At 35.6% G+C, this 15,083-nt stretch overlaps 2 protein-coding genes and 1 long non-coding RNA gene across 3 annotated transcripts in view; 2 read left to right on the top strand and 1 right to left on the bottom strand.

The window, feature by feature from the left end:
* The window catches only part of ASB17 (ankyrin repeat and SOCS box containing 17), a 68,513-nt gene extending 54,093 nt beyond the window's left edge, over positions 1–14,420 (top strand). The window contains exon 3 of the mRNA XM_058716946.1: positions 14,292–14,420. Within this exon, the coding sequence (XP_058572929.1) occupies positions 14,292–14,405 (114 nt within the window). The 3' untranslated portion in view covers positions 14,406–14,420. The remainder of the gene's footprint in view (positions 1–14,291) is intronic.
* The window catches only part of MSH4 (mutS homolog 4), a 92,624-nt gene that overhangs the window by 30,223 nt on the left and 47,318 nt on the right, over positions 1–15,083 (bottom strand). Inside the window, exons 9-11 of the mRNA XM_058716947.1 lie at positions 6,744–6,818; positions 2,226–2,290; positions 690–859 (exon numbers count right to left, since the gene is read on the bottom strand). Of these exons, the coding sequence (XP_058572930.1) occupies positions 690–859; positions 2,226–2,290; positions 6,744–6,818 (310 nt within the window). The remainder of the gene's footprint in view (positions 1–689; positions 860–2,225; positions 2,291–6,743; positions 6,819–15,083) is intronic.
* Positions 14,643–15,083, top strand: part of LOC131504544 (uncharacterized) — a 38,156-nt gene continuing 37,715 nt past the window's right edge. Inside the window, exon 1 of the long non-coding RNA XR_009258048.1 lies at positions 14,643–14,788. This is a non-coding gene — a long non-coding RNA (uncharacterized LOC131504544). The remainder of the gene's footprint in view (positions 14,789–15,083) is intronic.

The raw sequence follows: 15,083 nt of genomic DNA on the forward strand, positions 1-15,083 counted from the left end.
TGCTTCCATATCCAGTCACTCTCTTGACCCCTCTAACTTGTTATATTTTTCTCATATATCTTATACCCTCGTGATATTATATGATCTATGTGGCTGATATACGTATCTCTATGTATACTTATTATACACAAACATGTGTATGTGTGTGTTTCTTTATTGTCTGTCTCCACTACTATAATATAATCTCCATGAGGACCAGGACTTTGTCTTGTTTACTATGTAGTCCTAGTACCCCAAACAGAATTTTTCTATATTTATAAGAAACTCCACAAATTTGCTTACTGAATTACTGTACTTGCTCAAATGCCACCTCTTCTAGACAAATATAGCTCTTCCTCTGAAACCACTTCATACTGACAACCTGCACTTTTCATGTAATTTATACACAGTGTTATATGAAGGTAAACAAACATCTCCTGATTTTCAGGTAACTCTAAGTTTGAAGAAAATCTATATTTAAGTTTGAAGAAAAGAACAGACATATTATAACACTTAAAGATATTTACTTTCATAATCATATTTTAATATATTTTAAATGATAATATGTGTTAGCCTTATCTGTTTTGGTAACAAAAATTTAATTAAAAATATGTATGGCTAGTTATCACCAGCAGAAAAGCACAGCATGTCCTAAAAAGGTTTAATTTCTAAAAAAAAAACAGAAAAATATGCTGAAGTAACTAAATTACCTGCTATGTCATCTACAATCTCTGTATATGTTCTTCTAGCAATGTCAAGAAATTCATTTATGTTGGATCTCACTGCATAGCACTTCTGAGTCCTCATGTTCAGGCATCCTTTCATGTATCTTGCATCATCATTAATTATGGTTTTAATCTTTTCAAGTATGATTCCAAACCTAAAAAAGAATATTAAAGGCAATTAAGTCAAACAATTATTTTAATTTATAATCTGAGTCACAGTTAATGTATATTTTCTTGAAATAATTTCAAATGTAACAAGTAATATATTTTCTTGAAATGTGTTAAAAATGTTTTTGAAAGTAAAACATACACACATGTAAGTTAGAACTGTGGCTATATCAATTTTAAAATATTTTGTTAATCAAGATCAGTCTTTTAAAGTAACAGGAAGTAGGGGCGCCTGGGTGGCTCAATAGGTTGAGCGTTCGACTTCATCTCAGGTCATGATCTCGCGGTTTGTGAATTTGAGCCCCAGGTCGGGCTCTGTGCTGACAGCTCGGAGCCTGGAGCCTGCTTCAGATTCTGTCTCTCTCTCTCTCTCTCTCTCTCTCTCTCTCTGCCCCTCCCTCACTCACACTCTGTCTCTCTCTCCTTCAAAAATAAATAAACATTAAAAAAAATAAAAAAAAATAACAGGAAGCCACCAAGAATAATTCTACAATTGTTAATAAAAAGCTCTCCCAAATTATTTACATTGACTATGCCTATGAGTATAAAATATGTCCACTAAGAACTGTTATTCTGGCTTCATGTTCATTGACTCAATAAACATTTACTTATACCATGTATCAATCAATGTGTCAGGTGCACAGATTCAAAGAAGAATTAAATGCATGGTCCATGCCCTCAGCTGGCAGCACTAAACACATACTGTAAGACAGTGTAACAGAACCTCACAATAATCAGTAATTAACTGCAGTGATCATGCAAACCAAAAGTCTGATAACATCTATTTTCCTAACCTTTTGTTTTACTCTGTTCTGTATTTTATTTGTAATTCTGTTTTATTATTAACTTCAATTTGTGACTCACAAAAGACGTGAATCCTGAATCAATAAAATAACAGTTCTTACTATCACAAGTCTTTTTGGTCAAGAATCAAGGCACCATTGCTAAAAACAATATTAAAATTAAACTGTATTTAGATCTTATTCAACATTTATATCTACTATTTTTTGGTTACATTGGGCCTTTTTGGTTTAAAAAAGAATATATTTTCATATTTGCAAGTCTTTCCATGTAGAATGGCTAAAAAAATTATTAAAAGTGTGTATGATTTCAATTTTTAATAACATTCCAATCTTCCATTAACAAAAATACTCAACGTGCTGTTTCCTTATTTATGGGTATTTATAAGATATAATGTATAATTAGAACTTTGATGAATAGTTTAAAGGTACTGTTAACCAGATTTCAAGTAATTGCTCTATATATTACAATTAGAGTCTTTAACATCAGTTATGATCAGCAAGAAAGGAGTAATTAGCATGGATATTTTATTAACAGCTGAGTGACAAAGACCTCTTATCTTCTAAGGAACCACAGTAAGCTCTTAATAAAGGTGTGTTACAGTTCTTCAGAGCAATCTGTTAAAAAATAAAATAAAGATAATTAAAAATAATGAATTATGACACTATTCAAACATATCATTTTATATTTGTTTACAACTTTACAGTTTACCAAGGGCTTTCTTGACTTTCTGGCATCATCTTCTCATGTGTGTACCCATAATAGATATTTTAGGTATGTAGGTGAGGATAAATGGTATCTTTCTTATTTTCAGATAAAGAACACCTGGATAATAAAGGGGATCTACTGCTTTACTATTATGACTTTAATTTTTCTTATCTGTCAACTAATTGTTAGCATTCAAGTACTTTTTAGAGGTAGATACTTAAATAGCTATCACTGTATATTTATTTATTTTTTTTAAGTTTATTTTTGAGAGGGAGGGCATGTGCACAAGCAGGGGAGGGGCAAAAAGAGACAGAGGGAATCCCAAGCAGGCTCTGCACTGTTAGGGTACAGCTAGATGCCATCGCTGGGCTTGATCTCCCCAACAGTGAGATCATGGCCTGATGAGAAATCAAGAGTCAGATGCTTAACCGACTGAGCCACCCAGGCACCCACTATCATTGTACATTTAGAGTACTCTACATATAATTCTAAAATCTGCATTTTAAATATGCATTAAACTAAAAAAGTGCTTTACATATTTATAAATAGAGCAATTTCTCCATTCTTTCTTTTTAATTTTTTTAATGTTTATTTTTGAGAGAGAGAGAGAAAGAGAGAGAGTGTGTGTGTGTGAGTGGGGGAGGGACAGAGAGAGAGAGAGACAGAATCTGTTAACAGGCTCCAGGCTCTGAGCTGTCAGTACAGAGCCAGATGCGAGGCTGGAACTTGGGAATGGCGAGATCATGACCTGAGCCGAAGTCACACACTTAACCGACTGAGCTACCCAGGCGCCCCAGAATTCTCCATTATTATATGGAAAAAGCAGGGATCTAATTTTGCTTAATGGAAACTGTAAGTGGTCACTATTTGAATAAACAGAAAAAAGAAGAAAACATAGTTAACCTTTTACCTATTTTAGTTTGCTATAAGGCAATGGCAATAATAACTTTTGCTTATGAATAGAAAATATTTAAATACTTTCAAAAACTGCAAAACTCATAAAAGCATAAAGAAAAACATTTAAATTACTTCTACCATTTTTCCAAATAAATAATCAAAACATGATGGTATATTTCCTGTCACTTCTTCAAATAAAAAATCATTATATCATTGCATACTCCTTTTCTCCCCCACTTAATACTGCATCACAAGCATTAGAAACTTTTAATAAGGGGCACCTGGGTGGCTCAGTTGGTTAAGGGCCAACTTCAGCTCAGGTCATGATCTCAGGTTGTGAGTTCGAGCCCCACGTCAGGGTCTGTGCTGGGGTCTTCCTTTCTCTCTGCCCCTCCCCTGCTCATATTCTGTCTCTCTCTCTCAAAAATAAATGTTAAAAAAAGAGAAACTTTTAATAGTATAAATTTTTAATAAGTCATATTTCATCCTCTAGAAAAGTCTCTTCCCTTAATTCTGGAGTTGTATGCTACTTATAATTTGTCACTAATATAAATAATGCTACAATGACCATAACTGGGCATAAATCTTGGTCAATATTTCTTAGGAGTTCTTTTGCACAGATTTCTAGTAGTATAACAGCATCAAAAGATAGATGTTGAAAAACTTCCTTGAGAAGTATGTACAATTTGTACTCCTACCAGCTGTCTATGAAGCTGTATGTTTTACTATTCTCTCATTAGCAGTAAGTTGCATCCATTAAAGGAAAAATAAACCTTTGTTTTTTTGATATATAAAAAATGACTTTAATTTGCATTTCTTTGACTAATATTGAGGTTGAATATTTTTGGTACTATTAACCCCTTTGATTTCCATTTTAGGAGCATTTTGCATATTTCTATTGGTATTCCAGTATTCTCTTATGAAATTACATGAGTTTTATGACAGAAAGTAATATTTTGTCTGTTATAAATTTTTCCTATTTTTACATCATGAAAAGTTTTTATTTTTTTTTTAAATATGAAATTTATTGTTAAATTGGTTTCCATACAACACCCAGTGCTCATCCCAACAGGTGCCCCCCTCAATACCCATCACCCACCCTCACCTCCCTCCTACCCCCCAACAACCTTCAGTTGGTTCTCAGTTTTTAAGAGTCTCTTATGATTTGCCTCCCTCTCTAACTTTTTTTTTCTCCTTCCCCACCCCCACTGTCTTCTGTTAAGTTTTTCAGGATCCACATAAGAGTGAACACATATGGTATCTGTCTTTCTCTGCCTGGCTTATTTCACTTAGCATACTCTCCAGTTCCATCCACGTTGCTACAAAAGGCTATATTTCATTCTTTCTCATTGCCACGTAGTATTCCATTGTGTATATAAACCACAATTTCTTTATCCATTCATCAGTTGATAGACATTTAGGTGCTTTCCATAATTTGGCTATTGTTGAAAGTGCTGCTATAAACATTGGGGTACAAGTGCCCCTATGCATCAGCATTCCTGTAGCCCTTGGGTCAATTCCTAGCAGTGCTATTGCTGGGTCATAGGGTAGATCTATTTTGAATTTTTTGAGGAGACTCCACGCTGTTTTCCAGAGCGGCTGCACCAATTTGCATTCCCCCCAACAGTGCAAGAGGGTTCCCGTTTCTCCACATCCTCTCCAGCATCTATAGTCTCCTGTTTTGTTCATTTTAGCCACTCTGACTGGCATGAGGTGATATCTGAGTGTGGTTTTATTTATATTTCCCTGATGAGGAGTGATGTTGAGCATCTTTTCATGTGCCTGTTGGCCACCTGGATGTCTTCTTTAGAGAAGTGTCTATTCATGTCTTCTGCCCATTTCTTCACTGGATTATTTGTTTTTCGGGTGTGGAGTTTGGTGAGCTCTTTACAGATTTTGGATACTAGCCCTTTGTCCCATATGTCATTTGCAAGTATCTTTTCCCATTCTGTCGGTTGCCTTTTAGTTTTGTTGACTGTTTCCTTTGCAGTGCGGAAGCTTTTTTCTTCGTGAGGTCCCAATAGTTCATTTTTGCTTTTAATTCCCTTGCCTTTGGGGATGTGTCAAGTAAGAAATTGCTACAGCTGAGGTCAGAGAGGTTTTCTGCTTTCTCCTCTAGGGTTTTGATGGTTTCGTGTCTCACATTCAGGTCATTTATCCATTTTGAGTTTATTTTTGTGAATGGTGTAAGAAAGTTGTCTAGTTTCATTCTTCTGCATGTTGCTGTCCAGCTCTCCCAGCACCATTTGTTAAAGAGACTGTTTCCTAATTTTCTTTGGCCTTTACTTTGCCTTTGACATGTCAAAGCTTAAAATTTGTGTTTTGTCAAATCTATCAATTGTGGGGGATGATTTATTATACTTCTTTCATTCTAAGAAAGATGGCAACATTTTTTAAACCTTTTGCCAAATTGTTTTCATTATATAGTATTTATTAGAATGAACTCTATAACAAAATTCTTCCACATTGTCCATTATTTTTTCTTTAAAAAAGCAGTTCTTCTTTGTCACCTTAATTTTTAAAAATGTTTTGCACAGGGGTGCCTGGCTGGCTCAGCTGGTAAAGCATGAGACTCCTGAACTGAGGGTTGTGCATTTGAGCCCCACACTGGGTGTAGAGATTATTTAAATAAATATATGTTTAAAAACAAGTTTTGCACATTTTAGAATTTAAAATATAGTATTTATAAAAAAATCACATCAGAGGTACTTCAAGTAAGAGTTAGAAATAAATACTAAAATCAAGTGAACAGGATATTTATATAGTCTCAAAGTATCTCTCCATAGATTAATAATTTCACAGTGAATTGATCAAAGTTCATATCACCAGAATGTGGAATGGTATCACATGCCTCCTGATGTGATGTACTAAGAAAGGTACAACTTTTCCCATAGAGTATTACTGCTGAATATGTACAAGCTAAATTTAATCATGAGAAAATAACCATACACACAAATTGAGGAATATTCTATAAACAACTGCCACTCTTTAGAATGTTAATATCATGACAAAGAAAGGATGAGAAACTTTTAATTTAAAAAGGTATAAAGAAACATGACATTAAATACAATGCATGGTCCTGGGGTTGACCCTGTATCAAGAAAAAAAATCCATTAAAAATATTATTAAAACAATTAGAAAATTTTGAACATATTGTACACATAATAGTATTGGATCAATGTTAAATATCCTAATTTTTTTAATTACACCATGTTTATTTAAGAAAACATCTTTGTTCTCAGAGATATACACTTTAGTATTTAGGTACTGTAATTTTCAAATAGTTCAGTAAGAGTAATGATAAGTATAATAATTGGTAGTGTCTGTTGTGTGAGTAAGGAGAGAATACGGAAATTTATTATACTATTCTTGCAACTTTATCTAAATTTGAAATTATTTTGAGACAAAAAGTTTTTTTAAAAACTGATGCTAGACATGTTTTGTACAATATACAGCTAAAGTTACCTTTAAAGGATCCACAAGTTCCAACGTATGTTTTAGGTATATTAAATTTGTTATCTTTGATTCAGCTGCATTAACCTATTAAGATAAATGTGGACACCATAAATACACAATACAAGAATGGGTTTTCCTCTTGAATATTCTACACTGATCATATTCATACATTTTTATATATGAACGTACTCAGCATAGACAATATAGACGATAGTTACAATTACTGACCCATCATAAGCCTAGTGCACTAGTTTCCAGAAAGTCTGACAATGAGGAGAGTTCATCTCATTGTGTCCAACTTTCATTTCTACTTTTCAAGGTAAAGCAATATTAGCATTCAAAATTTTATAAATGAACTTTTTATAAATCAAATTATACTATCCCTAGAACCAAACAGTGGTACTAAACCTGGGGAAATGAAGAATTTTTTCTGAATGGACAAATCTGCCAATACAGACAAGGGGTTTCCGGATATCACATTATGATATAATGTACTTGATATAGCACTGTTTCTTTTTGTAGCCTTCTGACCTATATCCTTATTGCACAATACCTGGACTGTTCAGTGACCATATGAGCCAATTAAGAAGAAATACCAAAATAAATGTTATTAGCCCCAAAACAAGTTACCTCATGCTCAGAAGATTAAAAATAAGTAATAGTCACCAAACAGAAGACAACTTTCATCCCTATTACCAAAGGAGAATATCTTCCAAAAATACCAATTTGCCCTTGAGGAACAAGGTAGAAGGATTAACTCTAATGAATATCAGATTATAATAAAGTTAGAGCAATTAAAAAAAACTGTGGCATTAGCACAAGGACAGAGAGAAGGACCAATGGGACAGAGTCTAGAAATAGACCCAAACATATGATTTAACCCAAGCATTTGACTTATGACAAAGGCTGACTATAGAGTAATGGGGAAATGATGGTCTTTTCTATAAATGATACCAACAAGATTATGAATCTGTATGAAAAAAAAGGAAATGTGGCCCCTTCCTCAAACCACATAGAAATATCAATTCCAAATGAATTACAGATCTAAATACAAAAAAGTGAAACAATAAAACATCTGGAATATATGAAAGAAGAATATCTTTACTACCTTGGGTGTTCTAACTAAGTTATTTAAGTTTCTTTATTTTAAGGGAGAGAAAGTGTGTGCATGTGGGAGAGGAGCAGAAAGGGAGAGAATCGCAAGCAGGCTCTACACTGTGAGCACAAAGCTAGACACAGAGGTCAGTCTCACAAACCATGAGATCATGACCTGAGCTGAAGAGTCAGATGCTTAAATGACTGAGCCATCCAGGCACCGTTTTTTTTTTTTTTAAGTTTGTCAACTTTTAGAAATTTTATAATTGATGATTTGACATACATTAATCACAGGGCCAAACTAATGGCCAAAGTTGCCTATATCTCTCCCATGGTCTGGTTTTTGTGGGTGCACAGAAATCATATTACAAACCCTACAACCACAAACTCCAACATCTGTGTTTTTGCTTTCTACCTAATAGGGGACATTTCCACCTAACAACTTCTCACTCCTGTAGTAATAAAGGCTTTTGTGATATTGTCCCCTCATTCCTTTGGCTCCTGACCAACGCTGGTACTTCCCCATGTGACCCCATGTTGCAAGCTCCTCTCTCTCAGAAATCATAAGTAATAAAAATCTTCTTTTAATAACATCAGCCTATGTCATCACTTAGTCATCTCCATAAATTAAAATCCCACGGGTAGAGTCAAGACATTGGGGTAGGTAAAGACTTCTTATGCAGGATACAACAACCACTATAAAGGAAAAGGCATAAACTAGGATCTACATTTAAATTAAGAACTTCTCAAAAATTTTTTTTTTTTTCAACATTTTTTATTTATTTTTGGGACAGAGAGAGACAGAGCATGAACGGGGGAGGGGCAGAGAGAGAGGGAGACACAGAATTGGAAACAGGCTCCAGGCTCCGAGCCATCAGCCCAGAGCCTGACGCGGGGCTCAAACTCACGGACCGCGAGATCGTGACCTGGCTGAAGTCGGACGCTTAACCGACTGCGCCACCCAGGCGCCCCTAAATTAAGAACTTCTAATAAGTCACGCAAAGAAAGTCAACAAAGATCTCACTGATATGTGGAATCTAAAAACAAAGAAAAAACCAAGCTCATAGACACAGAGAATAGATGAGGGGCTGCCAGAGGCAGGGGGTGGGCAAAATGGAAGAAGGAGGTCAAAGGCACAAACCTCCAGTTGTAAACTAAATAAGTCATGAGGATGTAATGGACAGCATGGTGACTATAGTTAATAGTACTCCTGCATACTTGGGGCACCTGGGTGGCTCAGTCAGTTAAGCGGCCGACTTAGGCTCGGGTCATGATCTCGCAGTCCGTGAGTTCAAGCCCCGCGTCGGGCTCTGTGCTGACAGCTCTGAGCCTGGAGCCTGTTTCGGATTCTGTGTCTCCCTCTCTCTGACCCTCCCCTGTTCATGCTCTGTCTCTCTCTGTCTCCAAAATAAATAAACGTTAAAAAAAATAATAATTGAACAGTGATTCTAAGAAGTACAGGCAAGAGAGTAGGGAAGAGCAGCAATACAGGATACACTGCTGATCATGATATCGCTACATGGCACCGTGGCTCAATCCTGCTGGAGACCATTCAGAGATGGTGTAGAGTAAGCTTCAGAAGCTATCTCCAGAGGTAAGGAAAATGGCATATTTATTAACCAACTCCTGTTTGGTATTGGTTAAGATCTATTGCTGGGCAACCACTCCCTGATTACCCTCAAGTTTCTCATGTGGCTAAAGAAAGTTCTCAGGCAGTGAGTTTCAGTTGTTTGTAGTAAGAAGACTTCCTTGTACAAAAGTGAATGCCAAGGGGATATGGGTGGCACAGCAACAATATCTACTCTACAACACTGGGTAAAAAAGTCAGTGAAATGGGAAAAGATTTGTGCAACACACAAAAACAACCAAGGAATCATAAAAGCTCTACAAATCCCAAAAAAAGATAACCCAAAATCGGCAAGAGACATTCACAAAAGAAGATATTCAAATGGTCAATATACATATGAAAGGATGTTCAACCTCATTAACAGAAAAATGCAAATTAAGAACACAATGAAATACCACTAGCTACCAATCACTATGGCTAAAATTTTTAAACTGATAATATTAGGTTTGGGGGAGGAGTAATGGGAATTCACATACACTGCTAGTAGGAGTATAAATTGATACGATCATTCTGAAAAACATTTTCATTATCTACTCAAGTTGAAGATATGCATTCCTCATGACTCAGAAATTCCACTCCAAACTATGTGTCCAGTAAAAATATGTGCACAATTATATAAGGAAATATTTACAATATTGTTTAGCAATATTATTTGTAATTTCCAGAAACTGTCAACAACTCAAAAGTCCAACAGTGAAGGGGCGCCAGGGTGGCTCAGTTGGTTGAGCATCTGGCTTCGGCTCAGGTCATGATCTCACAGTTTGTGGGTTCAAGCCCCGCATCAGGCTCTGTGCTGACAGCTTGCTCAGAGCCTACAGCCTGCTTCAGATGCTGTGTCTCCTTCTCTCTCTCTCTGCCCCTCCCCTGCTCATGCTCTGTCTCTCTCTGTCTCTCAAAAATAAATAAATGTTAAAAAAAAATTTTTTTAATAAAAAAAATTTAAAAATTCCAACAGTGAAATAAATAATGGCATATTCATACAGTGAAAGATTACATAGCTATAGAAATAAATGAGCTATAGATAAATGCAACAACATAGTTAAATCTCACAAACATAATGTTGGCCAAACAAAGCCACATATAAAAAATGCAGATGAATGTTTCCTTATATGTGAAGTTTTTTAAAATAATGGGTAAAACTAGATTAGAAAGAAAAACAAGAACACCATTACAAAAAAGTAGTTTCTTTTTGGAGGGAGGGAGAGAATAATGAACCGAAAGAAGCAAAACTGGAGTTTTTAAAGTAATAGCAAAACACCTATTTCTTTACCTGAGTGGTGATTACGTGGATGTTCACTTTGGCAATGCTTGAAGGCATTTTTGGTTGTTACAACCAGAGAGATTCTATTAGCATTTAGTGGGTAGAAGCCAAGGTTACTGCTAAACATCCTAGAACACATGGGACAGGAAAAGAATTATCCAGCCCAAAATGTCTATCATGCCTAGGTTGAGAAATTCTGCTGTAGAGGAGCTCTTACTACAAGCATACAGATACTCTTACACTTTCATATCACTGATGCTTTCTTCCCTGTTTGTTCCTTCTCTGTATCCCTCTCTAATCTCTCTACACTTTGCTGGCTTCTAAGAAGTAAGCTGCCATGAATCCTACAGTTGCAAGAAACTAAATATTGCCAACACCACAAGAGTGGGTACATAGATCCTTCCCTAGTTGAGTACTCCATGTGAGTATTCCACCTTGGATGACATCTTAAATGCATGCTGAGAGACCCTAAGCAGAGAATCAAGCTAGAATGTACATAGACTTCTGATTCACAGGAACTTTGAGATAATAAATATGTGCAGTTTTAAGCCACTATGGTCATGGTAATTTGTTATGCAGCAATAGACAACTAATTCAGGGTCTCTTTACAACTTTCTTCTTCAAAGCTGACAAGAGAGAGAATCTCTTCACGGGGAATTAGGAGCTAATTCTCTACTGGCCTTTTGCATTTTTGCCTATCTTCTGAGCAAAGACACTGACTGCCTTTGTTCTGGACAGTCTTTTCAAAGATGTTTGTATAGTGAGTAGTTTTGAAAGATACAGTGTCTCCTTCTAAAGCAAAGGGTGAGTTTGTTTACAGTCTCAGAAGATTAAGATGATATCTCCTCCAGAACAGTAGGCAAAATACTTATTGCTTGTTATAAAAGATCCAGGTTCCCTAATCTCTGAAATTCTCCCCTGTATAACACACTGCATGTGCAGGGGTCACCTGGCTCTCTTCACTTCACCCAGTGGGAAATGGAGTTTGGGGAATCAGTCTAAGAAAATGCTAATACTCTAGCTACTGCTTGTTCTAAATACTAAAGTCCTGTCTCTCTGACCCAGGAGTCTTGTGTCTTCTGTCAGCGTCTACCAAACTGGCAGGCTAACTTGTTAGCTTGCAAATAGGTTAGAATATAATATCCCTTAGAGTTTCTGATAATACTATGCTGTAATTGTTTTTTTTACCCCAATCTCCACTGGATTATAAATTCCTTTGGATTAGAGACTTACTTCTTATTGGATCCCTAGAACTTGTTGCAATGCTTAGTAAAATAACTTGTTGAATAAATTTTTAAAAAGCAATGTACTGTACTAGATATTCTATATGGCAGCCTAACATCAGTGGGAAAAAAATTAAAAGTTATTCAAAATAAAGCAAAGATATTTGGATAAGAACTTGGAAAAACTTGCTTTTTTTGTTTTTTAAAAGGGTGTAAATAGTCCCCTTTTTAAATTAAGTGAGTTCTATGCCCAATGTGGGGTTTGAATTCATAATCCTGAGTTCAAGAGTCACATGCTCTGATGGAGCCAGCCAGGCACCCCAGAAAAACTTCTTTAGTATCAAAATTTTCAAATGTTGGAGGAAGTATTTTGGATGTTTAAAATGGAAAATACGAGCATTCTTTATGCAATACATTGAAAGTAAGGTTATAAATATTATATAGAAAGAAAAGACATTCAGGTTAATCAAAATAAGGAAATTTAAGTTTCATTCTCAGGGAATACGATGATCCAGAAAACACCATTTTCTAAAATCAATATTCTTAAGAAGAAAGTATAAGAACTCATCTTAGGCAAATAATTCCACACTGGAAATTTTCAGAGAAAATTTAGTTCGTTTAGAAGTTTAAGATAATCATATAATTCAGCCAATGGAAGATTTAGTTCATTCACAAGTTTTGGCAAATCATGCAATTTAACCAGCACAAGTCTGAACTAATTTAGTAAATATTGTGTTTAATTAAGATATACATGCTTATATCAAATGAGGAAAGAGCTTAATTTAAAGTATATCTCCAGATGGTTTTTAAGAAAAAAAAACAGCAACTAAGAAACAGTATAAGGAATACTGAAATTCACGAATCATGTATGAAGTCAATATATTGCTTAGGGTTCCACAAAAATTAGTAAATCTGAAAAGTATTTTAAAGGCTTCCACAAAGGACTGATGTGCTAATTAGGAAAATATTTACAGCTAGGACCAGTCCCTCCAAAACTTAAAAGGATGGGAAGTAACACCGATCCTTAAAAATCTTAGAAGTAGCTATTGATTTTCTTTTCTGGACAGGAAAAAAGGAGTCCAGATTCTCAGCTTACATAATTACCTTAAATCTTCCCCAAATGACTTTCCTAAAGTCTGAGAGTCAAACTGATTACAGATGCTGGCTAGCTAATCAAAGATATTTATGAGAGAGCTAGTTGGCCAAACTAACATTCCCTTCTTAATATTACCAGAAACAGTCTAATGCAAAATAAAACAAAACGAAAACATGTATGCTACTAATTCTTATAGCTAGTGACACTAAATTATGAGGCTGTATGACTATATAATACTATATATTACATGAGTTAACAACAAAAAGACTGCTCTTAGGTATAATCTGAGGATTTTTTCCTATAAAAAAAAATGAAATGAAGCCTTAGTTTATATACTGTGATGGGTTGAATTGTGTCCCCCCAAAAATATTTGTCAAAGTCTTAACACTCAGTACTTCAAAATGTGATCTTATTTGCAAACAGGGCCATTGTACAGGCAATGAGTTAAGATGATATCATACTGTAATAGGGTAGACTCTTAATTCAATATGACTGGGTTACATGTAAAGGACAGCCATGTGAAGACACACAGGGAGGCTGCCATGTGACAAGGAAGGGAGAGACTGCAGTTATGCAGCAGAAAGCCAAAGAGCAATAAAGACTGCCAACAAACCACCAAAAGCTAGGAAGAGGCAAGAAAGGATTCCCCTATAGGTTTCAGAGGAAATATGGCCCAGCCTGTTGACATCTTGATTTCAGACTTCCAGCCTCCAGAACTGTGAGGCAATATATTTATCTTGTCTCAAGCCATACAGTGACTGGTATTTTGTTTCAGAAGCCATAAGGAGCTAGTAAACATACTAATTATCAGTATAGAGTGGCCAGTATCAGTAGTATAGAGTGCCCTATTCCTATGTTGCATTGCATTTTTCTGTGTAAAACACGTCATTCATAAGTAAAACTGTTTCTCAAGTTAAGATATTTTTTATTTGAAAATATCACCCAAGGCAGTGGAATCTGGCAAAAGATCATAAAGACTCTCTATGTTTATATTCATAACTGATTGTTCATTTTAAGTCTCTGAAAGTCCTAAAATATTTAACGGCTCCAAAAAGACAGCTAAACAAGTGAAAAAAAAGGTGTGTGTGTGTGTGTTCGTGGGGAGAGAGAGAGAGAGAGAGAGAAAGAGAGAGAGAGAGAATAAAAGGTTAATGACACACACTAGCAAAAGTATATCCAAAAGTAAAATGAAGAACCTTCCCTGTATATTAAGAAATAATTTTATTTTAATATGAACACTGTGTTTTAATATTAGTTTTCAGGGTCCAAACAGGAAGAAGAGAGCATCCCTGGTATGGGAGAAGCAAAGCCAGAACAAAGTAAGAATGGAGAGGTGGTACAGCACAGAAGGAGAAGGAAGGTACCATAATGGAGGGCTGCCCAGCACAGAGTATATGAACCTGAACAAGGTCAAGAGGGTATCCACACAAGGGGAGAGAAGGCAGCCTGGTGTAGTAAAACCTATGGAAAGTCTCTGTGTAGGAGGGCATTTTAATACAGAGTATCAGAACCCGAGAGAGGTGAGATGGAGAAGGATGGTTTAGTAGAGAATGCTAGAACACAGGCAACAACGAGGATGACATCATAGGACAGAGAGTGGCAGCAGTCAGAGACTGGTCACATAGATGGGTCAAATATGCTAATATATTAAGGATACTGAGAGCCAGATTTCTCATTGTCAGAGAAGGGAGTTACTAATATTGAAGTAGAGAAAATGAATATGAACCTTGGGATGTTAAACTGAAATTGGAGGTATTGTTGTGAACTGATAGTTTTCAATTGTACAGATGGATATAGAAATAAATATAGAGGTAAATGTGTATATATTTATACATTTACTCATATATGTATACTTATTCCCTATTCATGAGAAGGCTTGGGAGCAGTGACACCCCAAAAGTAAAGACTGCCCAGTGCCCAGATCTTGATTTCTAAATGTCATAGCCCATTAAAATGAACCAGAGCTCCTGGGGGGAACTGGCTAACTCAAAGGCTAGGCAGAGAAAGTACAAAAAAAGCCTGGTTCATTTTCTTGAGCCAAAAAGTG

The sequence above is a fragment of the Neofelis nebulosa genome, chromosome 2 (assembly GCF_028018385.1).
Source record: "Neofelis nebulosa isolate mNeoNeb1 chromosome 2, mNeoNeb1.pri, whole genome shotgun sequence".
NCBI lineage: Eukaryota > Metazoa > Chordata > Mammalia > Carnivora > Felidae > Neofelis > Neofelis nebulosa.